The sequence below is a fragment of the Pseudocercospora fijiensis genome, assembly GCF_000340215.1.
Source record: "Pseudocercospora fijiensis CIRAD86 unplaced genomic scaffold MYCFIscaffold_4, whole genome shotgun sequence".
Taxonomy (NCBI): Eukaryota; Fungi; Ascomycota; class Dothideomycetes; order Mycosphaerellales; family Mycosphaerellaceae; genus Pseudocercospora; species Pseudocercospora fijiensis.
In genome coordinates this window covers 3,745,785-3,772,752 of record NW_006921535.1, presented here as the reverse complement: position 1 = coordinate 3,772,752, position 26,968 = coordinate 3,745,785, and the positions used below count along the sequence as shown (strand labels likewise).

The 26,968-nt window shown below is 43.3% G+C and overlaps 4 protein-coding genes across 4 annotated transcripts; 1 reads left to right on the top strand and 3 right to left on the bottom strand.

Moving 5' to 3' along the window:
- Window positions 1-381: 381 nt before the first annotated feature.
- On the top strand, window positions 382-2,354 carry MYCFIDRAFT_174809 (uncharacterized protein; the record flags this gene model as incomplete). The annotated part of the gene is made up of 2 exons (XM_007928415.1): window positions 382-646; window positions 715-2,354. The coding sequence occupies 2 exons, from the start codon at window positions 382-384 to the stop codon at window positions 2,352-2,354; spliced, it is 1,905 nt and encodes a 634-aa protein (XP_007926606.1).
- MYCFIDRAFT_211312 (uncharacterized protein) lies at window positions 1,746-3,099 on the bottom strand (the record flags this gene model as incomplete). The annotated part of the gene is made up of 1 exon (XM_007928414.1): window positions 1,746-3,099. A coding segment is annotated over one exon (244 nt), but the record flags the coding sequence as incomplete, so codon positions are not given.
- A 68-nt stretch (window positions 3,100-3,167) lies between these two features.
- MYCFIDRAFT_52289 (uncharacterized protein) lies at window positions 3,168-5,437 on the bottom strand. The gene is made up of 4 exons (XM_007927674.1): window positions 5,164-5,437; window positions 4,950-5,079; window positions 4,098-4,891; window positions 3,168-4,015 (listed from the first exon to the last, which is right to left on the bottom strand). Exons 1-4 carry the CDS (start codon window positions 5,250-5,252, stop codon window positions 3,982-3,984), a joined length of 1,047 nt encoding a protein of 348 aa, XP_007925865.1. The 5' UTR covers window positions 5,253-5,437; the 3' UTR covers window positions 3,168-3,981.
- Window positions 5,438-6,461: 1,024 nt separating this feature from the next.
- MYCFIDRAFT_174806 (uncharacterized protein) lies at window positions 6,462-26,482 on the bottom strand (the record flags this gene model as incomplete). Its single annotated transcript, XM_007928413.1, has 10 exons — window positions 6,462-6,543; window positions 6,583-6,634; window positions 6,659-6,837; window positions 6,867-7,268; window positions 7,290-7,295; window positions 7,324-7,375; window positions 7,402-7,438; window positions 7,465-7,697; window positions 16,554-16,562; window positions 26,470-26,482. The coding sequence occupies 10 exons, from the start codon at window positions 26,480-26,482 to the stop codon at window positions 6,462-6,464; spliced, it is 1,065 nt and encodes a 354-aa protein (XP_007926604.1).
- Between the last annotated feature and the right edge of the window lie 486 nt (window positions 26,483-26,968).

The window sequence follows — 26,968 nt, the reverse complement described above, 5'->3', positions numbered from 1 at the left end:
TATATAGAATCTGAGCTTCGGCCAAGCGGACCATGGTTGCATGTGAAAGCGGACCAGGCGAAACGCCAAAGATTGTATAGTCGGCCGGCGACCAGCTACCACTCTATATAGTGTACATGCAGACTTGTAGCACAATTGACACTGCCATCCTGCCATACGATGATTCCATAATGCTTTGAATCCCGAGATGAAAGCGGGCCATTAGCCGTGCATGGCTGTCATTAGTTCTAAGCTCCGCTATTGCGTGCGGAGAGCTATTGTACGTATCTATGCATCTCAACTTTGAACATTGCCGCTGCCATTCCCAAGCCATGCTTTTATAGCATCCATTCCCTTGCAAGTTTAGACTTTCTTTTGCATCGCGTCTTCCGCGCGACAACAATGGCGATTTCCACGCGACATGTTCAGCGCCGGCTACTCGAGTCCGCGAGCCAGTGCAGATCTCCCATTTGCAGACGATCCTTTGCGGGCAAGCGTTTCTACGCCACAGAGAAGAAGGGCGAAGAGAGGGAGACGTTCAAGGGTCAGCTATACCAAAGTACGCACGAGCGTGTGCAGAGAGAAAAGGAAGAGCAGGCCAGATTTGCAGCACAGCGGGAAGAGCAGAAGGCCGCTTCGAGCAGTGGCGCATGGTTCATACCAGTTGGTAAGCATTGATTGTTACAAGGCGCTGCTATTATATACATCTAACGAACGCATGCACAGTTCTTGCAGTAGGCGCTCTCGGCGGCTGGTTCATAGGTAAACAATCTCCGGCAGAAGCATCCCCCAGATCTACACTTCCACTCTCGGCAACCAAGACACCTCGACATGATACCTCGCCGGCGACATTACAGGCGGCGTGGAGCGATTTTGTATCCATCGTTGGAGAGGAGAACGTGTCAACACGGGAATCAGACCTGAAATCGCATGCGGGCAGCGAATGGAGCTCTTACTACACCCAAGATGAGGAGGTTCCGTTCGCAGTGGTCAAGCCTGGCAGCACGGAGGAGACGTCTGAGATTATGAAGATATGCCACAAGCGCAGGATACCAGTTGTGGGCTACAGCGGTGGAACCTCATTAGAAGGCCATTTCGCATCCACCCGAGGTGGGATCTGCATCGATTTTAGCCGGATGGACAAGATTCTCACCCTGCACAAGGACGATTTGGACGTTGTCGTACAGCCTGCTGTTGGATGGGAACTGCTTAACGAGGAACTCGCCGAACAAGGACTCTTCTTCCCACCAGACCCGGGTCCGGGTGCTATGATTGGTGGCATGGTCGGTACAGGCTGCTCTGGAACCAATGCATATCGATATGGTACGATGAAGGACTGGGTTCTGTCTCTCACGGTCGTCATGGCTGATGGAACCATCGTAAAGACGAAGCAAAGACCTCGGAAAAGCAGCGCTGGATATGATTTGACGCGAATGTTCGTTGGATCAGAAGGAACACTCGGCCTGGTCACAGAGGCGACGCTGAAAGTCACACCAAAGCCACAAACCACTAACGTGGCAGTGTGCACCTTCCCCTCGATACGAACAGCAGCAGATTGTGTCTCTCGCGTCGTCGGTGCTGGCGTTCCCATCGCAGCTATCGAAATATTGGATGATGTTCAAATGCGATGTATCAACCAGGCTGGACAGACATCAAGGTCTTGGCAGGAGGCTCCTACCCTGTTCTTCAAGTTTGCAGGCACGCCTTCCAGCGTCAAGGAGCACGTCAGCATCGTGAAGGATCTGGCCAAGAAGACTGGTAGTAAGAGCTTCGAATTTGCTAGGAACAAGGAAGAACAAGACGAACTTTGGTCCGCTCGGAAGGAAGCATTGTGGAGTGTCATGGCCCAGAAAAAGGATGAAGGCGACCACGTGTGGACCACAGACGTTGCCGTCCCGATCTCAAGACTTCCTGACATAATTGAAGAAACCAAGGAGGATCTTGATAAGAGCGGTCTTATCGGCTCCATCGTTGGCCACGTAGGCGACGGCAACTTCCACGCTATCATTCTCTACAACGACAAAGAGCACTCGGTTGCTGAAGAAGTGGTACACAAGATGGTCAAACGTGCAATCGAGATGGAGGGCACGGCAACGGGCGAGCATGGCGTTGGTTTAGTCAAGAGAGACTACCTTCCGCATGAAATTGGCGAGTCAGCAGTGGACCTGATGAGAAAGGTAAGTGCATATTTCTCACTTCCTTCTGCCCTATGCTGGAGATACCTGCACACGCACACCAAGCAACTGCATGACATCGAATGCCGGCTGCCTCGGATAGCGCTGTCGCATGGGAAGCTTGAGCTTCTCGCTAACACATGCTCGAACAATGGCGGCGCGCTTATTCGCTTTCGCCGGGGCGGCTGGCTCGGATCATGAAAAAGCTTGAGGTGTCGTACCGTGCTGCCCGGTCAGAAATGCGATACATTGGACGGTGACGAAGCATATGTGGCAACACGACTCGTGCCACCGGCAACACTCGCATTCCCTCGCGATTCACCATATCAAAGTTTGATATCTCTTCGGCCCTAGCTCGCGATACGTTTTTTGATATCCCCGGACTCTGGCTGACTTGCATGTGAACGCATAGATGAAACAGGCTTTCGACCCGCTCTGCCTCCTCAATTGTGATAAGATAGGTAAGTGGTCCCAGTATCCAATGTCCATTCTCATCAGGTTCATGGATACATGCTAATCCATTCTCTTGTGGGAACCAACAGTCCGCGCGGTCCCCCCGAAAGCTGGAGAAGTTGCGGAATGGTAGTTGCCCTGAAAAGTGAAAGATGGAAAAGCTTGGTTTCCACCACACCACACTGTCGCGAAGAAAGCTTAAGTCCCACCACACTGTCAAGAAGTAGTAGTAGTCGTAGTAGCTCCGGCTTACAAAATCTTGATTAGCTCAATTACCGCATCCGGGACCAACCAATCTTCTGCGTTTGGGGCAATAAGGTTACCCTGCTGGTGGGAAGGTCGTAGATGGGTAGGGCAATCGAGCTGCGTTACTACTACGACTAACCACAGTCCACGGTAGGATCCGAAATGCTTTCCGATGAAGATGATTGAGCTATGTACGAGAAGCGGGTGAACGCGGTGCTGCTTGTATCCAAAGGGATGGTACTGGATTTCCGACCTCGTTGGGTCGCTCCTTCTTCCGTTCAGCCCTGTCGGGAAGAGAATGGTGTTTCAGAGTTTGGAGATGAATGGAGTTTCTGTTATTTCCTTGTTCCCTATTCATTATAGATTCCCTTCCCGCTCTCAGACTTTGCACAATGCGCAGGCGCGCGGGCTCTGCGGCCAACAGCGCCTTAATAGATCATACATGTAAAGCCGGATATACGAGAGCCGAAAGTGTTTGCACCTGTCCGGACAGTCCACTTCATCCCTCGATTCTTGATCAAAGCTGTTGTTCGCTCCACCAAGGAGAGATCCGTGTCCCTCTCGTGATCCAGTTGTGATCCCGAGAGGCAGAATGCAACAACAACGCTGGCATCTTGCGTCCACCCAAGATAGATTGCCGCTCCCTGCGAGTGCCCGGTTGCAGAACAAAGAATGGAGAGCTCTGCTTGAGCATTCTGCTGATCCGGTTGTGGCTGTAAAATTCCATCATTGGGCAGACGTGTGAACTTTGTGCACGCTCATCGGGTGTCATGACGGGTGTTGCTGATGAGTTGCCAATATCGCTTCTTGTCACGGGCCTTTGCTCATATTAGCAGCGGTCCAAAATAGATCGTCAGACTCGATCTGTTTGGAAGCTTAATCCCCGGCTTTTCCGTGCTACCGTAGCCCGGGCACGTGGGAGATGGTCCTGCAGGCGTGGTGAACGAAGGATGGATGGACAGATGGATGGTTGGACGTGGGCGAGATCTCGCCCTATGCAGACCATCTGCTGTTAAAAAAGCTTCTTCATAAACGTCCTCACACTCTCGTATGCACTCTCATATCTGCGACGCGATAATGATGGCGGCAGTCATCATTAAATCGAAGACTGCGAGCCAAGCACGACCTTTTAGCTTTGGGGTCTTCGAGCAGTCCAAACGTGCCTAGAAAGCAAAGCTCGGTCAGTTTGTCGTTGTAATCGCCAAAAACAGACAGAGCAAAGTTTGACACGTCCCGAACACTTACAAATTGATGTACAGGGGTAAAGGGTGTCCTTGTATCACAGCGAGTGCAGCTGCGCAAGTCTGTGCTGCCGACTGTGCCGGCCAACCAAACACTCTTGTGAAGAGTGACATGCTGAAAGCAGTGAAAGACTGCGAACCCTGATAGCCCATGGCCATTTGATAAGCATGGGCCAAGGCTGTCTCCCGCTTATCTTTCGTTGCCGCAACGTAAAGGGGGACCCGAAACCTCTTGTGAGAAATGTCGACGAAGCCGGCCTGCTCGAGAAGGTCCTCGGTATCGTCGCGATACTCCAGCGACTTGCCGGCCATCTGGGAAGCATGCAATGTGTATTCCCACCATCTGAGTAGATCAAATCCCTGAGGAGGAAACTCGCGAGCGGAAGTTCGGGGTTTCCAGTCAATCTCGATATGCTCGACCTGGCCTGTGCCCGGGCGAAGCGAGCGATATGCTCTTCGGTACAGCGCTACCCAATCGGGTACAGAGCCACACAGCTGTGCCATGTGAACCAGGTCTACTGAGGAATCTTCGATGGGCCAAGTTGGCGCATTGAAATCAACAGGAGCTTGGAATTGGCAGTTCCTGTCTCGCGGTGGCTGCGAATCATTGACCAAGTCGAGACCGATGATTTCTGTCGACGGGTATCGATCCCTCATCTCGAGCATCCAGTAGCCATCGCCGAAGCCGATGTCTAAAATTCGCCTCGGTGGAGCTGTGAAGGATGCAATGTGCAGTTGCTTGTTCAGAGCAACCGTGTATATGAGCCGGTGCACAATGTCCAGTCGCTCGAGCTCGTTCTATCCCGTTGACATTAGCTCAATATCTCTTTTGGTCGACTGCGGGGGGGTTTCGTACGTCGTCGGCGGGAAACATGTATACATGCTGGCCGTGGCGGTAGTAGGTTCGACCCAGTTCGCCGAACTTTTGCACTTGTTGTGTTTCTGCGGAGTCTGGTCGCAGCAGCGCATCGATGGACATGGATGATCTGGAGGCAGGTGTGGGTCAGCATTGGGTGAGTCCAGTGTTCCTGCCTGATGCATATTCTCGGTCTGGGCGAGGAAAGAGCTACCTGGACATGGTCTTCAGTTGCGCATTATACGGGCCAGAGGGCCGAGCGGCAGCAGTTCCGTGCACAGCTCTCGTCTCCAATGCAGACATCCGCGAAGCCGGTGGTCGATCGAAGGGCCAAGGTCGCGGGCGGGGAGCTGGTGCTGGCGAGGCGTGGGCAGACGTAGAGATGTAGCATGTGTGTGTGCGGCGAGAAGGGACAAGACGGGACGATTGAACATGAAAGCAAAACACGCCACCCAACGATCACAGCCTCATCGACATGTGAGTTCCAGCCAACACGTCCGTTCAGGCGACGGGCCCCGCTGCCTCTTTATTTCAGGCCTGCACCCTGGGCGGGAAGGCGAGAAGGCAGCGGGCGAGGGGCTGCAGGACGTGAGGCAGAGTAGTGCAGCAGCCAGCACCAGCACCAGCACCAGCACCAGCACCAGCACCAGCACCAGCACCAGCGGGCGCACTGCGGGTCCCTCAGACAAGGTTACTGAGGTCGCCGCGTGAGGCAAGATTCGAGACTAAAGCGTCCATGCAGCATGCAGGCTCTGCCCGAAAAAAGGCTGTTCCTCGAGTCACCCACGACCTCGGGATGCCTTGGCATGGGCGAGCTGTCCGCCGCACTCTCAGCTCCACAGCGTAGCGTCGCGTTGTCGCCGCCGTGCCCTCTGCATCCCCATGCCCCATCCCCATGCCCCATGCTGCCTGAGCAGAGCAGAGCAGAGCAGAGCATTCATTCGCCGTGCACACTCCATCACCACGAAGCCTGTCCGCGCCGCGCTGTTGGATCGCTGAACGCCCTTCTCGAAGCAGCGACGCGCGCGCGACCTTCATCCTGCTGCTGCACGCTAGGCTTGGCGTAATGTAGCACGCCCCATGATGATCGAGCGGACCCGACAGTGCGGTCCTGGTCTCACGTTACACCCTCTTTCAAACTTTCGGTGCCATCCTCTACACTCTGCGGAGCACACACCCTGTGGAAGAGCCTCCGAGCCCTGCGACTGCCGTTTGGTCCAATAGGAGAAGCAGACTATGCCTGTCTGATTAAGTTGTTCGAAGTCACAATCTACGACCAATATCACATCTACCACTCCGTCGGCGGACGCTACTGTACTGTTCGCTTCCTCAAAGCGGCTGTAGCTTCACATCCCTGCGTGCATGCAACGAAGGCTGGGCGAAGGAGGAGAAGTCGGTAAAAGGCGCTCCCACTGACACACGCTGCATCTACGATGCCATCACTGACTGGGGTGCCCCAATGACTGGCATCCAATGACGACCGAGCAAAGGCTCCGTTCATGTCAAGGCAGGTCAACTTTGTATCAGATATCGTAGAGTGAAATTTGCGATTATCGATGCAGTACGGAAGTTTGCTGCGCTGCCTCGATGGGAGCTGCAGTGCTCACATGACGAATGCTCGTGCATGTTTCACAGCATTGAGAGTGAGCCGTCGGCTGGCCCAGCTCTGCGCTGCTGCTGATGAACTGGTAGACAACGCTGTTTCCCACTCGCCGCGCCATCGGCATATGGGCGGTTGAAGGCCGGAGAGCGTTGCACAGCATGATGGCCGTTGCCCCCGATACGACCTCTGTCACGGCCCCGATCAGTCTGCCATCTCCTGACCACAGGCTTTTGCAGGCGTCGATGAGTCGCCCGTATGGCGGCCAGCACGTCTAGTTGTTTGCTGCTGTCCATCACAGGAACACCAGTGTACACCCGGGCCAGTGACGCTCAGATCCGCTCACCGCTGCGCTGCAGGAGCAAGCAGGAGACGATGATTTCCACTCGCGCTGCGCTCGGCAGATTCTGCCCTCGCTTGCGAGATGTGGAAAATGAAAAGGAGCATCGTCAGCAAGCATGTCATTGGCAGACAGGACCCAGTGCCGTGTCTCTGGTATTTTGCGAGTGAACTTTGGCGAGCCACATCGCAGAATGCAGATCCCACTCTGCGGGAATTTGTGCCGGCGCGCCAGCACGGAGTTCTCGCGAGGAAGAGCCACGAATCTGGAGACATTGTCTGCGCCGGCGAGACAGGGAAGTGGGATACTGGAGACTGGTATGCGGAAACGGTGCAGCGCACTGCGAGTGCCCGGCCATAAGTTATCGGGCTTGCCTTGCCTTCAAACATGCTGTATGCACCTGTGCCTCATCAGCGGCGTTGATTCAGTTCAACAACCCCGCGCGCTCGCTGGCTAGATCCTGACGCTCTTCTCGCTCGCTGATACCTGCCGTTTAGGTGTGCTACAAACACCGCCCTGTAGGATGCTCAACTTTAAAGAATCGTCGTCCTCGCCAAGCGCATTACATTAACCACAGATGCTGCTGTTGACGATATGTGGCAATGGCACATCTCGCAGCCCGACTGGGCACCTACCACTTCGTGCGTGCAGCGGGCATGGGATCCAGTTCCACCCGAAAAGTACCCCGTTTTCGGCCACTCTTCCGTGTCTTTATTTCGGAGACACGTCGGGAGTCGGGACAGCATGGAGTTGGAGATGTACTCGCCCTGTCCTTCGGCGTGGCGATCAAGCCGAATTCCTCCCGGCGCTACGAACAGGGCCACAGGCGCGAGCGACCTCCCCTCGCCACTTCCCCGAGCCCTAGCTACCCGCCCGAGCCCTAGTAATACAGTAGATTATAGATTCCGCTATTCCTAAAAAAAAATCGTATAGGGAAGCGATTTCCGGATTACTATAACTACTACTAACTAGGCAACTACCTCTATACTACTACTAGCTATAAGGCTAAAGTTTGTTAGTAAATTAGTAGTATAGCAAAATTTAAGGTATTATTAGTTATTAGCTATCTACTTAGGTCTAAGCGGGTTACGACCTATAGTCTTATAACTACTAAGTAAACTTATAGTACTACGATTATAGTACCTAGTAGTAAAGTAGCTATCCTATTAGTTATATAAGCGACTATTATTATTAGTAACGCGCTCCGCGCTATAATACTAACTAAGAATAGATATAATATATAATAGATAGAAATAGTATATAATCTTATTTAGGGCGATTCTATATTAGTATATCTACTAGAGCTCGGTTAGGTAGTATTAGAGGCTATACGTAATTAGTATATAACTAGGCCGAGTAAAGCTAGGGTCCTAATGCCTTAGGCAGGGCTTAGCGCTTAGCGTTAGGCTAACTAGCCTACCTTCCTCCCTCTCCTCTTAGATCTCTATCGAATACTATACTAATTTACTACTACCCTATCTACCTGCTAATATAACCCTTCTTATATAGTATTCGATCTACCCTTTAAGGGCAGCAGCTAGATAGTCCTTATTTCAAGCTTTTAGCGGTATAGCTACGATAACTAATCTAACTATATTACGCCCGAATAGCAGCCTCTACCTCCTTATATAATACGAAGAGAGCAAAAAGAATGGCAGCGAACAATTAGAAGCGAAGGGAAGATAGTTAAGAAGGAAGGGAGGACGAATAGAAAGTACTATATACTAGGGTAGAGGAGGTACTAAAGGCGGAAGATAGAAGAACCCCTAAGAGGGTATATAGGATAATAATCTTAGAACTCCTTAGAGGACTAAAAGCAATCTATAACTAGGCAAGCTACGTAATTACAAAGGTAGCTAATATAGTCGTAGTAAAGATTACGAGGAAACAATAGGAGATAAGCCTAAACTACCGCACCTAAGCAGTAGTAGCTAGTTAGGAGGCGCTAAAACCCCCGAGGACAGTAGTTAGAGTCTATATTACGGACCTATAAGAGCAAAAGGAAATCTAAGGACTTATAGGGAAAGAGATTGTAGAAAGAATTATAGTTAAAGAGGTAATTAGGGCTAGGAACGAAGGTAAAGGGGTAATCAAGCTATTTATAGTATAAGAATAGGATAAAAAGAAGCTAGAAACACAAAAAGAATAGACAACCAAGATAGGGAAAACAGTAAAGGTCTCCTAATAGCAATTTATAATTATAGCCTATAGTATAATAAGAAGCTTTAAGGAAGAGCAGGATATTAAGAGCCTATAGAGACAAAACTAAGCTATATGCCTAGGCCTAAAGATTATAAAAGTGGCATAGATTAAAAGGAAAATCGAAGAGACTAAGAAGCAGTCTTCCCTAATTATCTAGATAGGGAGTATAGAGCAAGCTAACATAGTGCTAGACTAGGGGTTGTTCTAGGACTTTAAAAGATTGGAAACAGAGATATATAGAAGCAACTACAGGATAATACAGTACTTCAAATGTTAATACTATAGACACTTAGTAGCTAAGTACATAAAGACAACTAATACCTACTCCTATTGTATAGGGGATTACTAGGTTAAAGAATGCAAAGCATATAAGGGAGAAGCAAGATATATATACTATACTAAAAGACACCCCTCTTAGGCAAAGGAATACCTAGTAAGAATATAGGCAGCTAGGAAGGTAAAGGAAGCTAGAATCAATATACTAAAAAGATATATAATAAGCTAGGGCAGCTAGGTACAGAAGCAGCCTAGCTAAGTGCTATAAAAGAGGTCTAGATAAGATAATAGGTTTATATTTAGGGCCTTACTAGTACAAGAGAGTTACTAACAACTAGGGAGACTAAGATACCTAGACATTGCAGGAAAGGAAGCAGGGTAGACAAAGCTTAGTTAAATATTGGTCTAAAGTAAGGGAAGACTAAAGGAAAACTTATAGGGAAATGATATAGATAAAACCTAATAAATATAGCAATATTACTAAACATTATATAGTACAATATTAATAAGAGCAAAGACAAGGTATAGAGGAGCTTCCTTTAAGTACTAAACCTAAAAGAATATTACATTATTGCAATCTAAGAGCCCTAGCTCAACCTATATATAAAGAGACTAGTAATAGTTAAAGACCTAAGATACTACCCAATTATCTATAACTAGGGAGCCCTAAGGATATGTATCTATATTAGTAAGGAGATAGATATAGAAACCTAGTAGGCTATACTATAGGAGGATAGGGACCTAACATTAGTTTAAGTAGAGATATCCTAAGGTATACTCTAAGTCTACTGTATATATAACCTACTACTAGACTTAAGAAGCAGTACTTAACTAAAAACCCTAGAAAGACTACCTAGAGTTATCTAGGGGAATACCTACTAAATCCTACTAGGGGATTTCAACCTCTACTACCCCCTCTAGGGCTTAGACTTTACCCTAGCTTACTACTTCCTAGCAGGAAGACTAATTGACATATTAGAGAGGGAAGGAATAGAAATTGTTACCCTAAAGAGACTAATTACTTAGGAGGCAAGAGGAAGCAGTAGTATACTAGACCTATGCTTTATATTACATTAGATTAGGAATAGGATTACAAGATATAGGGTCAACTAGGAACTAGAAGAATTATTAGACTACTTCCCGGTATAGATTAAGCTAAATGTCTAAGCTAATTAGGAAAGGGAACTAGAGGAGAAGCTTAACTAGAAAGGTGCCTAATAGGGCAGGATTAGGGAGGAACTAGAAAGGGACCTAAAACTAGAGGAACTCTTAATAAAGTACCTACTAAGGCTAGAGGACATTAATAAGGCAGTAGAAGAACTAATAGGAATCCTAAAACAGGTAGCTAGAAAGCATACCCTAGTAAAGAAACATTTACTATACTAGCAACTATACTAGACTAGTAAGTGTATAAGGAAGGTTAAAGTAGCAAGGAAGGCTAGGAGGCAGTAGATACAAACCTATACCTAGGAAGTATAGGACAACTATAACAAAGCCTGCTAGGAAAAGAAGATCTAGATCAAGAAAGATAAGATATAAGAATAGAGATCTACAATAGGAATAATTATAAAGAAACTAGAGGAGATATAGAGGATAGCTAAATAGGCAAGGAGACCTAAACAGGATAAGGATATACTACTACAATTCCCGGACATTATAGACTAATAAGGACAAATGTAGACTACAATAGAAGGGAAAGCAAGAGCCCTAGGCTAATACTTCTTCTATAGAAAAGTATAAGCAGACCTATTAGATATAAAGGAGAAAGAACAAGAGACTCTACTACTAGGCACACTAAGAGATACCTAGGTCAAACCCGAAACTATTAAAAGGATCCTAAAGAAAATTCTAGGCAATAAGGCACTAGGAGAAGACAAGATCTATAACAAACTTCTAAAAGCATATAGGAAGGAGCTAGCCCTAGTACTAGCTAATATCTTTTTATAAAGCCTAGTACTAGGATACTACCTAAGACTATTCAGGAAGTCCCTAATAGTAGTACTAAGGAAGCCCTAGAAGGAAGACTATATACAGCTTAAGGCCTATAGACTAATAGCCCTACTTAATACAATAGGTAAGGTGCTAGAAAAAATTGTCGCTAAAAGGCTAACAACCTTTGCCGAGGAAAGGAACATCCTTCCTAAAGGCTAGATAGGAGGAAGAAAGAAGAGGTCAATACTAACAGCTATAGAACTAATTACAGAACAGATTAAGTATATCTAGCACTATAGTTAAAACTAGGTAGTAACCCTCCTCTCCCTTAATATCTTAGGAGCCTTTAACAATGTCTCTTATAAAAGGCTCCTATATATACTTAAATAGAAAGCTATACTAAACTGGATAGTCCAATTTATCTAGTCCTTCCTATAGGAAAGGTCAATATAGCTTATTCTAGGCAAATTCAAATTAGACCTAATACTAACTAAAAAGGGAATCCCCTAAGGATCAATACTCTCCCTAATCCTCTTCCTTATCTTTATAGCAGACCTACTCCTATTCCTAGAATCAAAAAACACATTAGTATTAGGGTTTGTAGATGATACAAACATCCTAGCCTAGTCTAAGACAATAGAAACTAACTGTAAGATCCTAGAAGAGAAGCACTAGGAGTATAAAAAATAGGTAAAGAGGTATAGAGCAAAATTCGCCCTAGAAAAGTACTAGCTTATCTACTTTAGTAAGGCTAAATCAACTTATAACATAAAGTAATCAATTACTATCTAAGGCTTTGAAACCTAACTATTAGTAGAGCTTAGGGTACTAGGGATCTAGCTAGATCTAAAACTGAATTAGGGTCCGGACTATAAGTAAAGAAGGCAAAGCAGAGGGCAGATGCTAATATACAATCTATTAATAGGCTTATAGCCTCTATATAGGGGGCTATATTCGAGAAAGCTAAAGTTATATATAAAGCAATTGTTAAGCTAGCGATGCTATATAGAGCATAGATATAGATAGCCTAGGAGAAAACACTAAAGAGGATTAAGCAACTAGTTAGTAGGTCCTAAACCTAAAGCCTAAAGAAAATCCTAGGAGTATACAAAACTATACTAATAAGGGTAGTGGAAATAGAATTAGGGATCCTACTAGTTAAACAATACTTTAAGGGACTAAGACACTAATATACAGTAAAGACAATAGAATACCTAGCCTAACAGACTATCTAAAAGGCACTAGACAAGATAAAAGCCTAGTATATTAGGACTAGGAGGCGAGACAGACTACAAATAACTCCCTAGAAAGTTAAAGACCTAGAGCAATATAGAGTCTTAACAAGAGAAATGCTAGAGAAAGAGCTTTAGGGACTAAATATAAGGCTAAAGGAAGACAAGCTAAAGGGAGAGAAACAAAGCCTAGTAGAATCAATTGCTAGATACCTATAGGAGCAGGAATAGAACAAAATACAAGTTAGACTAGGAACCCTAAAGGCACTAATCAAATTTGGTTAATATAACTACTAGCTCTATAAGGACCTAAATAGGGCCGAGGTAAGCCTAGCTATCTAAATTAGATCTAAACACATTAGACTTAGATCTTACCTATTTAGAAGAAACGTCCTAGGAATTGAAAGCAGAGCTTACTAATATAGCTACTAATCTTAGAACCCTAAGTATATACTGCTAGTCTGCCCTTAATAGTTAGAAGGTAGAAGTAATTAGAGACTAAAAGCAATAGAAAGGGAATACGACAAGCTAATCTAGAGCAAAGAAGACCTAAAGAGGATAGTAAAGTAGATTATTAAACAGGGATTTGTATAACAATTCGCACTAGCAAGGGAAACTAAGGAGTAGATAAGAAGGAGGGAAGAAGAGGGGGAAAGAAGGGTAGGGTAGTAGGTAAGGTAGTTAGAGGGTAACAACTATAACACTAGTATACCCTAGAGGAAGGAAAACAAGGAAACGAGGAAGATTAACACTTATAAATAGGATAGGAGGGAGGTTTTTACTAACTAAGTTAGTTTCCTACCTAAAACAATATATAGAAACAGACCTATATAGGCCGAAAGGCACTACAACAGGCAAATGAAATATCTATCTATCTATCTATCTATCTATATTACGCCCGAAGAATAGGACCTATACGTACTATTCTATCGAAACAACCGTACTAATTATTAAGTAAGGCCTTCTATACGGCCTATTATACTAAGTTAAGTATACTAGGCCGATATCTACTAATTCCGCTATATCTGTATCTTAGGGGCTAATAATACATTATTAGTATTACCCCTTATAATAGCCGGTTTATTACGAAATAATAACCGTACTGCCGCTAGTAGCGCTAGCAATAACAATACTAGTAGTATAGTGCCTACTAAAGTGCCTACTAAAGCACCTACTAAAGTGCCTTCTACTAAAGAGCCTACCGGAGAGCCTACTAAAGAACCTATAATTCTAGGTAACGATCTAGAATTGTCTATCGACGACATTCTTAACAATATTATTAACCGTCGATATAGCTAACTAGCCTTTAGTCCCTAACTAGTAGCGAGACTTTAAGGAGCTACTTAAAACAGGCTTACTACCTTGCGCTAAGAACAATAGCTAAAGGATAATCTTCTCGAAATTCGTCGCCTATAAGAAGCTCTAGCAACTAATACTAAATTAATAGTAGGGCCTTCCTCTCTATCTGTTTTAGTCTAAAAGAAGGATGCTAAACTTAAGGACTATATTATATTTAATAGCTCTAGTCGAAAACAATATAACGACTATATCCGTAACTACGAGCTTAATTAGCGAAACGCGCTAAGGGCCCTTCTAGACGACTACTCGTTAGTCGTCTATGCTATGCAATATATTAATAGAAACCTAAAGCGCACCTAGGATAACTATTTCGACTCCCTTACTAATTAGACCGCTATTTAGTAGCAAGACTACAAGACTATTATACTAGACACCCTTAGAAACCCTATACTAAGGCAATAATACGCTTAGGACTAATACCTTTAAGCTAAACAAAAGACTAATTAATCGGCTCGCTTATTTAAGGCCTATTTAAAGACCCTCGAGGACGATTTGCTAGCTAAGACCGACTCTATCTAGATTTCCGAAATACGCCCTAAATTACAATAGGAATTAGTCCTTAAATTGGACCGCCGTCGCGTATTCGAATAGACTAATCTAACGCGCATTTAATTTATAGTCGAAGTAGAAACAGCCGAACGGGCTATTTAGCTCTAATAGCGACTAGAATCGAGGATCCGACTAGCTAGTACTAACCGCGGCAACCGTAGTACCTGCGGTAGAAACTAAGGTTCTACCTAAAATAATAATACTAACAATAGAAATAGTAGCAATAACCGTAGAAGAGGCCGTAGCCGGCGACTATATAGAGGAGGCCGCGATAGGGGCCGTAGAAGGGGCTCGTATCCTTATAACGCTAACCGCTCGACTAATAGCAGCTATAGCAACCTCCTAACTAGATTAAAGTGCTTTAATTGCGATAGTACTAGCTATCTACTAGGTTAATGCGACAAACCTAGGGATTAGGCCTAAGTCGACTGTACTACCGCTAAGCACCGAAAGCATCTCTTAGTAGCTAACGCTACCCCTATAGGCTAACCTTCTAATTAGTCGAAAAAAGAGTACGCGCCGCACTAACCGTTAGCCTCGTACGGCGTAAAACTATCGACATTATACTAGCTATTATACGAACCTGTCTTATATAAGATACGTATAGAGCTAACTATAAGACTAAGGTTACGCTAGATCTAGGAAATTTAGTTAGTGCCCTTATTAGCTATCGCCTAGCTAAGCAATTAGACCTTTAACAATTAAATAGGGCTAACCTACTAACCCTTGCTTAGTTTAATAACGCTCGGTACTTGACCTATAGAGCCTACTATATTCCTATAGTTCTAAAGGACGACCTCGGTAATAAGCGTTTGTTAGACTTTACTGCCTATATAGTAGATATAGACAGCCTTCTATCTAATATTGTTATCGGCAACCCTGTCCTTAAGCACTATACTATAGTTATAGACTTAGGCAGTTAATAATAGCGATTTAGAATCGCTAGGAAAGAGGACATTAAGTATATCGACGTTAGCGAGTGCCCTAACGATATTAGGGTCTTGTTTATTAGCAACCTAACACCTGCCTTAGCGGATCCGATAGCTAACCTTCTCGGTAGAGATAACGATAAACCTGTGCCCCCTAATAGCATAGACCCTAAACAACTCGCTCGCATACCTTAGCCTATTCGAGAGACCTATATTAATGTATTTAAACACTACCTAGTATCGACATTGCCTATATTTAAAGAGACGGATTATAAGATTAACATTATAGAGGGCAAAGAGGTCCCTTTTAGTCCCCTCTATAACCTTAGTAAGAGAGAGCTCGCTATATTGCGTAAATACCTAGATAAGAACCTAGCTAATAGTCGAATTTAGTATAGCAACAGCCCTACTAGTATACCTATCCTATTCGTACTAAAGAAAGATAGTAGCCTACGTTTATACGTTAATTACCGTAGGCTTAACGCTATTACTATTAAAGACCGCTATCTACTTCCGCTTATTAATAAGACCCTTAACCGCCTTTCTAGCGCCTGTTTCTATACTATATTAGATATTAAGGATGCGTACTATCGTATCTGTATTCGCAAGGGCGATAAATAGAAAACAGCCTTCCGTACCCGTTATAGCTATTTCGAGTACTTAGTTATGCTATTTAGGCTAGCTAATGCCCCTGCTATATTCTAGTTCTATATTAATCGGGCCCTATTAGGCCTATTAGACTACCTCTATATAGTTTACCTAGACGATATCCTAGTCTATATACACTTACTTAACATTGCGGAACATTAGGCTACTATACGTAAGGTACTCGACCGCCTACGGGCCTATAGCTTATATTGCAAGCCCTCTAAATGTACCTTCGCTACTAAAGAGGTGCCCTTCCTTAGCTTCCTTATATTAACTAATAGTGTAAAGGCTAACCCTAATCGGATTAAGACTATTACTAAATAGCTAATACCTACTAGTATTAAGGAACTTTAGTTATTCCTCGGCTTCGCTAATTTCTATCGTCGCTTTATTAAGGGCTATTTACAGCATGTAATACCCCTAACTAAGCTTACTAAAACTAAAGCCAATCCGTCTAGAGAGTTTAGATAGACTAATAAGACACAAGCCGCTTTTAACGGTCTAAAGAAACGATTTACTAAAGTCCCCTTATTGCACTATTTCGTGCTAAGCAAGCAAATCCGAATTAAGACTAACGCTTTACAGTTCGCTATATCGGCTATTATATCACAGCAATTAGATAATAACTATTATTAGCACCCGATTGCCTTCTTTTTACGAAAAATAATCGATATAGAGCGTCGCTACGAGACCTACGAGTAAGAGCTCTTAGCAATCGTAGAAGCCTTTAAGCATTAGCGCTACTATCTTAATAGTGCTTAGTACACAATTCAGGTCTATACAGACTATAACAACCTCTGTAGTATTACTAAGGTTACTAGGGTTATAGGTCGATAGGCTAGATAGGCCGTCTACCTCGCTAGGTTCGATTTTAATATATTATATCGGCTAGGCGTAAGTAACCCTACTAATAGCCTATCGAGGCGACCTAATTATAATAGCGAGACTTAGCAATCTATTAATTTATTGTTTCTAACCCTATAGCATAAGATTGCTATAGCCCGTATTATTAATAAGCAAGCGTAGGATAAGCGGCTTACTAGACTCCGCGACGGCTCGAAGTATATTAATACTCTTACTATACTAACAGTGCGTATTAAGGACACAGATAGGAGAAGTTATAATAACTCCCTAGTCGATATCGCTATATATAGTAATAGCGATTAAAGCACTACTATAGTTAATCCGGCTACTAGTACTATTAGATATATATAATACGTACCTCGTTTAATAGCGAGGGTGCTATTAAATAACCTTACAAATAGGGATAGTTAATCGTTTATAGATAAGCTATTACGAGCTTAGTAGAGGGACGCCTTTGCTACTAAACGTATCGACAAGCTTGTAAGTAGGCGAAAGACTCGATCTAGTAAGAGTAATTAGTCGATCGACGACAAAGGTTACTTAAGGTTTAAGGGCAGATACTATATCCCCGCTAAACAATCGATTAGACAAGAACTTCTTAAGCGATACTATAATAGTAAGCTTGCTAGTTACTATAGCATAGAGAGGTCGTACGAGCTACTATCGCGTATATACTACTAGCTAAATAGTAAGCGGGATATAAAGGACTACGTAAACACGTATGCCGTATATTAACGTATTAAGGCACTAAAGCATTAGCCTTTTAGCGAGTTGTCCTTATTGCTAATCCCTTACAAGCTATTTATAGAGCTTATAATAGATTTCATTATAGGTCTTCCCTCTACTAAGCGAAGAGGAAGCAAAGACATCTTTAACGCTATCCTAGTCGTTATAGACTAGTTTACTAAGGGCGCTCGATATATCCCGGCGCGGAAGGATTAGACTACGATTAATATAGTAGAAGCGCTATAGAACAACATCTTCTATACCTATTAGGGGACCCCTAAAGGGATAGTCTCTAACCGAGGCTCGATATTTATATCCTATTATTAGAGTAAGATTTGCCTGCAGCTAAGACTCAAGCATCGCCTGTCTATAGCATTCTATCTATAAACAGATAGTTAGACCGAAAGGTAGAATGCTACGCTATAGCAATACTTACAAAGCTACATTAATAAGGACTCTAATAGATAGGTCGACCTCCTATAACCGGCCGAATTTGTATATAACAATAGCGTATATTTATTAACTAGGGTTTTGCTGTATATAGCTGTAATAGGTTAAAACGCCGCGTTGCTATAGGGTCTATTTACCTCGCTCGAGGCCGAGCGTAAGGAAAGGGAAGCGCGTTAAGTACTAACCCCTAAGACACTAGCGGCTATTAAGAGGGTTTAAAAGATACGAGAAATTCACGCTAAGATAGCTAACAAACTAGCAAAGGCCTAGGCCTATTAGAAGGCCTACTATAACAAACACTATACGCTAATAACCTTTAAGCAAGGCGATATAGTTATGCTAAGCACTAAGAACCTCCGTATCCGCAAACACCTATTACCTAATAGCAAAACAAGACCCAAGCTCGTACTAAGATATATTAGCCTATTCTATATTCGAGAAGTTAAGGGCTCTTCCGCATAGGCCTATTAGTTATAGCTTCTACCTTATTACACTATCTATAACACCTTCTACGTATCCCTCCTAAAGCTATATTATCTACGCGAGGGGGATAAAGCCCCTACTAAACACGAAGACATACTAGCGGATAGTAAAGAGCTGTAGTCTATAGAACGTATCCTACGGCACCGGACTAGAAAAGGCAAGAAGGAGTACCTATTAAGATAGTAAGGCTATTTACCTAAATAGGACTCGTAGGAAGCTAAAGACTCCTTCGAGGATATAGCCGAGTTGTTAGATAAGTATTAGACTAGCGTAAAGAACAAGAAGAAGTCTAAAAGCTCGTAATGTTACTAAGGCTAGGATAATGCTACCCCCGGGGTGCTATTAACTAACTAATTAGAGGCCGGCAAACTAGGACAATAAGACTACACTACTATAGCGAACGCGTACTAAGTGCTAATAAACGCGCTATAACGCGTTAACTATTCGCTACTCTTTTAGGAAACTACCTCTTTATTAGCGTATCCTATAAGACCCTTCTCTTAGCGCCCCCTTGTTCTATCGAGATCTCGAGGCCTAGGCGGTCGGCGGGGATAGCACGCGCGGATAGTAATAATAATAATAACGACGGCGCGGCCGGCGCGGCTATATTAGTAATAGTATTACGGAGTGTATTACTATTTAAGAAAGGAAGGACATAGCTATATTAGTAACGGTATTGCCGAGTTATTATTAGTTGTTAGGGCTAAAGAGGCTACACGTGATTGGCATATAACTAGGCTAAGTGAAGCTAGGGTCTCAGTGCCTTAGGCAGGGCTTAGCGCTTAGTAATAGGCTAACTTGCCTACCTTCCTCCCTCTCCTCCTAGCTCCTTATCGAATACTACCTATACCTACTACTACCCTATCTACCTGCTAATATACCCTTCTTATACAGTATTCGATCTACCCTTTAAGGGCAGTAGCTAGATAGTTCTTATTTCAAACTTTTAGCGGTATAGCTACGGAAACTATCGATTTAACTATATTACGCCCGAAGGACGGGACCTATACGTACTATCCTACTAAGAACAACCGTACTAATTATTAAGCAAGGCCTTCTATACGGCCTATTATACTAAGTTAAGCACATTAGACCGATACTCGCTAATTCCGCTATATCCGCACTATAGGGGCCTATAATACATTATTAGTGCTACCCCTTATTATAATAGCCGGCTTATTACGACACAACAATCGCGGCGCCGCTAGCAGCGCTAGCAACGACAATGCTAGTAGTACAGTGCCTACTAAAGTGCCTACTAAAGTGCCTACTAGAGCACCTACTAAAGTGCCTCCTACTAAAGAGCCTGCTAGAGAGCCTACTAAAGAAGAACCTATAATTCTAGGTAACGACCTAGAGTTGCCTATTAACGACATTCTTAACAATATTGTTAATCGACGATATAGCTAACTAGCCTTTAGCCCTTAACTATTAGGGAGACTTTAAGAAGCTACTTAAAATAGGCTTACTGCCCTACGTTAAGAATAATAGCTAAAGGATGATCTCCTCGAGCTCCGTCGCCTTTAGGAAGCCCCGACAACTAAACTAATAGCGGGACCTTCTTTACTACCTATCTAAAAGAAGGACGCTAAACTTAAGGACTATACCATATTTAACGGATCTAGTCGAAAGTAGTATAACGACTACATTCGTAACTGTAAACTCAACTAGCGCAACGCACTAAGAGCGCTACTAGACGACTATTCCTTAGTCGTATACGCTATATAGTATATCAATAGCGACCTAAAGCGTATATAGGATAACTACTTCGATTCCCTCGATAATTAAACCGCTGTTTAGTAGCAGACCTATAAAACCATTATACTAGATACCCTTAGAAACCCTATACTAAGGCAATAATATGCTTAGGACCTATATCTTCGAGCTAAACAGAAGACTAATCAATCGGCTCGCTTATTCGAGGCCTATTTAAAAACCCTTAAAGACGACCTTCCGCCTAAGACTAATTCTATATAGATCTCCGAGATACGCCTAAAACTTAGATAGGAGCTTATCCTCGAATTAGACCGTCGCCGTATATTTAAACAGGCTAACCTAATACGTATTTAATTTATAGTCGAGGTGGAAACAGCCGAACGAGCTATCTAGCTCTAATAACGACTAGAATTAAGGATCCGACTAGCTAGTACTAACCGTAGCAACCGTAGTAGCCGCAGAGGAAATCAAGGTTCCTACTAAGATAATAATACTAACAATAGGAACAGTAATAACGACCGTAGAAGGGGCCGTAGCCGACGGCTATATAGAGGAGGCCGCGATAGGGGCCGTAGAAGGGACTCGTATCCTTATAATACTAACCGCTTAGCTAACAACAGTAACAATAGCTACGGCAGTCTACTAACCGGATTGAAGTGCTTCAATTGTAATAGCACTAGCTATCTACTAGGCTAATGCGATAAACCTAAGGACTAGGCCCGAATTAATCGTACTTCCGCTAAATACCGAAAGTACCTCTTAGCGGCTAACGCTACCCCTATAGGCTAACCTTCGAAAAAAGAGTAAGCGCCGCACTAACTGTTAGCCTTGTGCGGCGTAAGACTATCGACATTGTGCTAGCTATTATACGTACCTGTCTTATATCTAGGCCCGATACTAACTATAAGGCAAAGGTTATACTAGACCCCGGAAATTCAGTTAGCGCCCTTATTAACTATCGCTTAGCTAAGCAATTAGACCTCCGACAATTGCCTAGGACTAACATACTAGTCCTTGCTTAGTTTAATAACGCTCGGTACTTAACCTATAGGGCCTACTATGTTCCTATAGTTCTAAAAGACGACCTCGGAAATAAACGCCTACTAAATTTTACTGCCTACGCGGTAGACATAGACAGCCTCCTATCCGACATTGTTATTAGCAACCCTATTCTTAAGTACTATGCTATAGTAATAGACTTAGGCAGTTAATAATAGCGATTTAGAATCGCTAGGAAAGAGGACATTAAATATATTAATATTAGCGAGTGCCCTAACGATATCCGGGTCCTGTTTATTAGCAACCTAACACTAGCCTCCGCCTTAGCTAATCCGACTACCGATCTACTCGGTAGTAATAACGATGAACCTGTGCCCCCTAATAATCCTAATTAGCTTGCTCGTATACTAGAACCTATCCGAGAGACCTATATCGATATGTTTAAACACTACCTAGCATCGATATTGCCTATATTTAAAGAGACGGATTATAAGATTAATATTATAGAGGGCAAAGAGGTTCCTTTTAGTCCCCTCTACAACCTTAGTAAGCGAGAGCTTACTATATTGCGTAAGTACCTAGAGGAAAACCTAGCTAATAGTCGAATTCGGTATAGTAATAGCCCTGCTAGTGCACCTATCCTGTTTGTACTAAAGAAGGATAGTAGCCTACGCCTATATATCGACTATCGCGGGCTTAATACTATTACTATTAAAGACCGCTATCTACTCCCCCTTATTAATAAGACCCTCGGGCGCCTTTCTAGGGCTTACTACTATACTATACTAGACATTAAGGATACGTACTATCGTATCCGCATTCGTAAGGGTAACGAATAGAAAACAGCCTTCCGTACTCGCTATAGCTATTTCGAATACTTAGTTATGCTATTTAGCCTAGCTAATGCCTCTGCAACATTCTAGTCCTATATTAATCGAGCCCTTTTAGGCCTATTAGACTATCTCTATATAGTTTACCTAGATAACATCCTAGTTTATATACATTTACCTAATATTATAGAACACTAGGCCGTAGTACGCAAGGTCCTCGACCGCCTGCGAGCCTATAGCCTATATTGCAAGCCTTCTAAATACACCTTTGCTACTAAAGAGGTGTCCTTCCTTAGCTTCCTCGTATTAACCGAGGGTGTTAAGGCTAATCCTAATCGGATCAAAACTATTACTAAATAGCCTATTCCTACGTTAATTAAGGAACTATAGTCGTTCCTCGGCTTCGCTAATTTCTATCGTCGCTTTATTAAGAGCTATTTACGACATATAATGCCCCTAACTAAGCTTACTAAAACTAAGGCTAACCCGTCTAGAGAGTTCAAATAGACTAACAAAACACAAGCCGCTTTTAACGGTCTAAAACAACGCTTTACTAAAGTCCCCTTATTATACTATTTCGTACTAAGTAAATAGATCCGAATTAAGACTAACGCTTTACAGTTCGCTATATTAGCTATTATATTATAGCAGGCTAATAACACCTACTAGCACCCGATTGCCTTCTTCTCGAGGAAGATAATTAATACTAAACGTCGCTACGAGACCTACGAGTAAGAGCTCCTAGCTATTATCGAGGCCTTTAAGTATTAGAGGCACTACCTCGATAGGGCTTAATATACAATACAGGTCTATACAGACTATAACAACCTCCGTAGCATTACTAAGGTTACTAGGGTTATAGGTCGATAGGCTAGATAGGCCGTCTACCTCGCCGGGTTCGATTTTAATATATTATACCGGCTAGGCGTAAGTAACCCTACCGATAGCCTATCGAGGCGACCTAATTACGATAGCGAGACCTAATATATTAATTCATTGTTTCCAACCCTATAGTATAAGATTGCTATAGCCCGTATTGTTAATAAGCAAGCGTAGGATAAGCGGACTTCCGGACCCGCGGCGGTAACAAATACTATAGCGGAGTTATCGTTCTTCTAGTGCGCGTTAGAAAGGACGTAGATCGCTCGAGCTATAATAACTCGATTAAAGACATTGCTATCTATAGTAATAGCCTATATAGCGATAGCACTATAGAAGAGGTTGTAGTAGTTCCGGCTACTAGTACTATTAGATACATATAATACGTACCTCGTTTAATAGCGAGGGTGCTATTAAATAACCTTACAAATAGGGATAGTTAATCGTTTATAGATAAGCTATTACGTGCTTAGTAGAGGGACGCCTTTGCTATTAACCGTATTAATAGGCTTGTAAGTAGGCGAACGACTCGATCTAGTAAGAGTAATTAGTCGATCGACGATAAAGGTTACTTAAAGTTTAAGGGCAGATACTATGTCCCCGCTAAACAATCGATTAGATAAGAGCTTTTAAAGAGGCACTATAATAGTAAGCTCGCTAGTTACTATAGTATAGAGAGGTCGCACGAGCTACTATCGCGCATATACTACTAGCTAAATAGTAAGCGGCATATAAAGGAGTATATATAGACCTATATAGTATACTAGCGAGTTAAAGCACTAAAGCACTTACTATTCGGCGAGTTGTCTTCACTTCCTGTTCCTAGGAAGCCGTTTGCTAAGCTTATAATAGACTTTATTATAGGCCTTCCTCCTACTAAGCGTAGGGGCAGCAAGGATATATATAATACTATCCTTATTGTAGTAGATCGATTTACTAAAGGCGCTCGATACATCCCGGCGCGCAAGGATTAGACTGCTATTAATATAGTAGAGGCGCTATAGACTAACATCTTCTATACCTATTAGGGAACCCCTAAGGGGATCGTATCCGATCGTAGATCGATACTAATATCTTACTATTAGAGCGAGATTTGCTTATAGCTAAGACTAAAGCATCGGCTATTAATAGCCTTCTATCTATAGACTAACGGTTAACAAGAGAGGCAGAATGCTACCCTATAGCAGTACCTACGTAGTTACATTAACGAGAACCCTAACGACTAGGTTAACCTCCTACAACTAGCTAAAATCGTATACAATAATAGTGTCTACTTATCGACTAAGGTATTACTATATATAGCTATAATAGGCTAGAATGCTACTATACTATAAGACCTACTATCGCTCGAGGCCGAGCGTAAGGAAAGGGAAGCGCGTTAAGTACTAGAGATACTAGCAGCTATTAAGAGGGTTCAAAAGATACGAGAAATTCACGCTAAGATAGCTAATAAACTAGCAAAGGCCTAGGCCTATTAGAAGGCCTACTATAACAAACACTATACGCTAATAACCTTTAAGCAAGGCGATATAGTTATACTAAGCACGAAGAACCTCCGCATCCGTAAACACCTATTACCTAATAGCAAAACAAGGCCCAAGCTCGCACTAAGATACATTAGCCTATTCCGCATTCGAGAAGTTAAGGGCTCCTCCGTATAGGCCTATTAGTTATAGCTTCTATCTTATTATACTATCTATAACACCTTCTACGTATCCCTCCTTAAACTATACTACTAGCGTAAAGGAAATAAAGCGCCTACTAAGTTAGAAGAAGTCTTAGCTAATAGTAAAGAGCTATAGTCTATAGAACGTATCCTAAAGCACCGGACTAGGTAAGGCAAGAAGGAGTACCTGCTAAGATAGTAGGGCTATTTACTAGAATAGGACTTATAGGAAGCTAAAGACTCCTTTAAGGACATAACCGAGTTGTTAGATAAGTATTAGACTAGCGTAAAGAACAAGAAGAAGGCTAAGGGCCTATAATGTTACTAGAAAGGTCTAGGAACAATGCTACCCCTAGGGTGCTATTAAGCTAACTAATTAGAGGCAAGCAATTATTAGCAAAGAACAATAAGACTACACTACGATAACGAACGCGCAACGAGTACTAACGAGCGTACTATAACTATTAACTACTCGCCTACTCTTTTAAGGAATCTACCTCTTTACTAGCGTACCCTATAAGACCCTCCTCTTAGCGCCCCTCTTGTTTCTACGTCCTATCGAGGCCTAAGGCCTAGGCGGTCGATAGAGGCGGCGCGCGCGCGTAGGCGAATAGTATTAGTAATAATAATAGTAACGATAGCGTTACGCTTATACTAAAGGGCGACATAGCTAGCGCGGCTATATTAGTAACGGTATTACGGAGTATATTATTAGTCGAGGAAGGAAATCGGAAGCAAGGTAAAGTTAGCGCTAAGACGACTAGCGCCGCTATTATTAATATTACTTACTATTATTACTACGCCTATAGATATAACCTTACCTATACTACGAGCCTAAGGCACCTTTAATTAAAACTTTAATTAAAACTTTAAGGCTAAGTTAAAATATTAAGGCTTAAAAGGATTGAGTAACTTAATAGATTAACTAACTAAGGGCAAAACTATAGAGCTAAGCTAGCTAGAGTCGATCTTGCGGACAATAGGTTACTCCTTAATCTTTCCGACCCTTTAAGCGAGGCGAACCTCTACTACTATACTTATAATAGCCTTTACCTATAGAAACTAGACGAGCTATGTTTTTTGAAAAGATAAGATAAGATTGACACTTAAAGGCTACTAAACCTAGCTAATTAGGGCTAGCGAAACTACGAACAATAAGAATAATAACCCTCGGAAGTATAAGGGTCGGTAGCTAAGTAGTAAAAATATATACGAAACTTTAAACTAAACTAAAGGGAGCACTAAATTAATATAGCTGCTATCTATATAAGACGAACTGCGAAGAAAGGAAGAAGGGTGCCTTAGAGGGAGAGCCCCTTCCTTAGTATTCCGCCCTACGGCCGTCTAGCGCGTCCGACGCGTAAGCGTAAGTACGTATATCCTGCTTGCTAGCTTCTTAGCAAACCTCTGCCTTTAGGTCCTTCCTTGCGCGCTAAGCGCGCGCGCGCGTATCCCGCTTATCCGCTATCTCGTAGCGCCTTTATCTCCTAGCTAACTTACGCGGCGCGCGTATACAAACTCGTTTAATCGCTCTTAAGCAAATATGTTTCTCCTAGCTCTTCCCTATCTTCCGGTTCCTTCCTACTACTCGGATCTGTCCTACGACTCTATATATCTTACTTGCTATCGTCCGTATATATATACGCGTAGTTTAGTGCAGTCCCGTCGTTCGTATATTAATATATAACGTATTGTTCTACTATATACGGCCTCTGCGGGAGTCCCTAAGATGTTACGTTATACGGCTAAATAGGCGGCTAACTAGGCGACCTAGGCGACCTAGGCGACCTAGGCTAACTAGGCGACCTGCTTCGCTAGGGGCCTCTACTACTAAGGCAACTTAAATCCGACATTACTTTATAGTATAGCGGCTAGCTTATAGGACTTGTCGGTACTTTCTAGGCAGCTACTATAATAGTAGCCCCCCCCTCGTTCTACGCGGAGTTCCTACGACGCTAAAGGAGGTCCGTATATAATAGGTACTAGTGTTCTTGTCCTAGTTCGGGTCGGAGACCTTAATCTAAATTCTATTTATACGCTTCTTAGAGAAAATGTTCTAGGACAGCTCCTTCTATTATCGTATAGTCGGTATAGTCTCGTAGGAATTCCTCGATTGCTTTGCGGGCGAAGATAATATAGCGTAGAGGTTCCTAAGTCGTATCCTCGTCTAAGTACCCCTCCTATTATACCTCTCCCTATAGCCTAGGAGGGTTGAGATTTCCGAAATTTGTGTTACTAAAGCTCTATCCGATAATCGCCCGTACTATACCTAAGGCAGATTCCGGCTCGTCTTCGGCCTAATCGGTAGCCTCGGTAGCTTCCGGTATCGGCAAAATGTC

What these genes read in the sequence shown, in the direction of transcription:
- MYCFIDRAFT_52289 (XM_007927674.1), bottom strand. Translation starts at nt 5,252, where the DNA reads ATGTCTGCATTGGAGACGAGAGCTGTGCACGGAACTGCTGCCGCTCGG. An exon ending in ACATGTTTCCCGCCGACGAC is followed by an intron (nt 4,892 to 4,949) that starts GTACGAAACCCC and finishes TCAACGGGATAG; the next exon opens with AACGAGCTCGAGCGACTGGA. An exon ending in TTACCCCTGTACATCAATTT is followed by an intron (nt 4,016 to 4,097) that starts GTAAGTGTTCGG and finishes TTTGCTTTCTAG; the next exon opens with GCACGTTTGGACTGCTCGAA.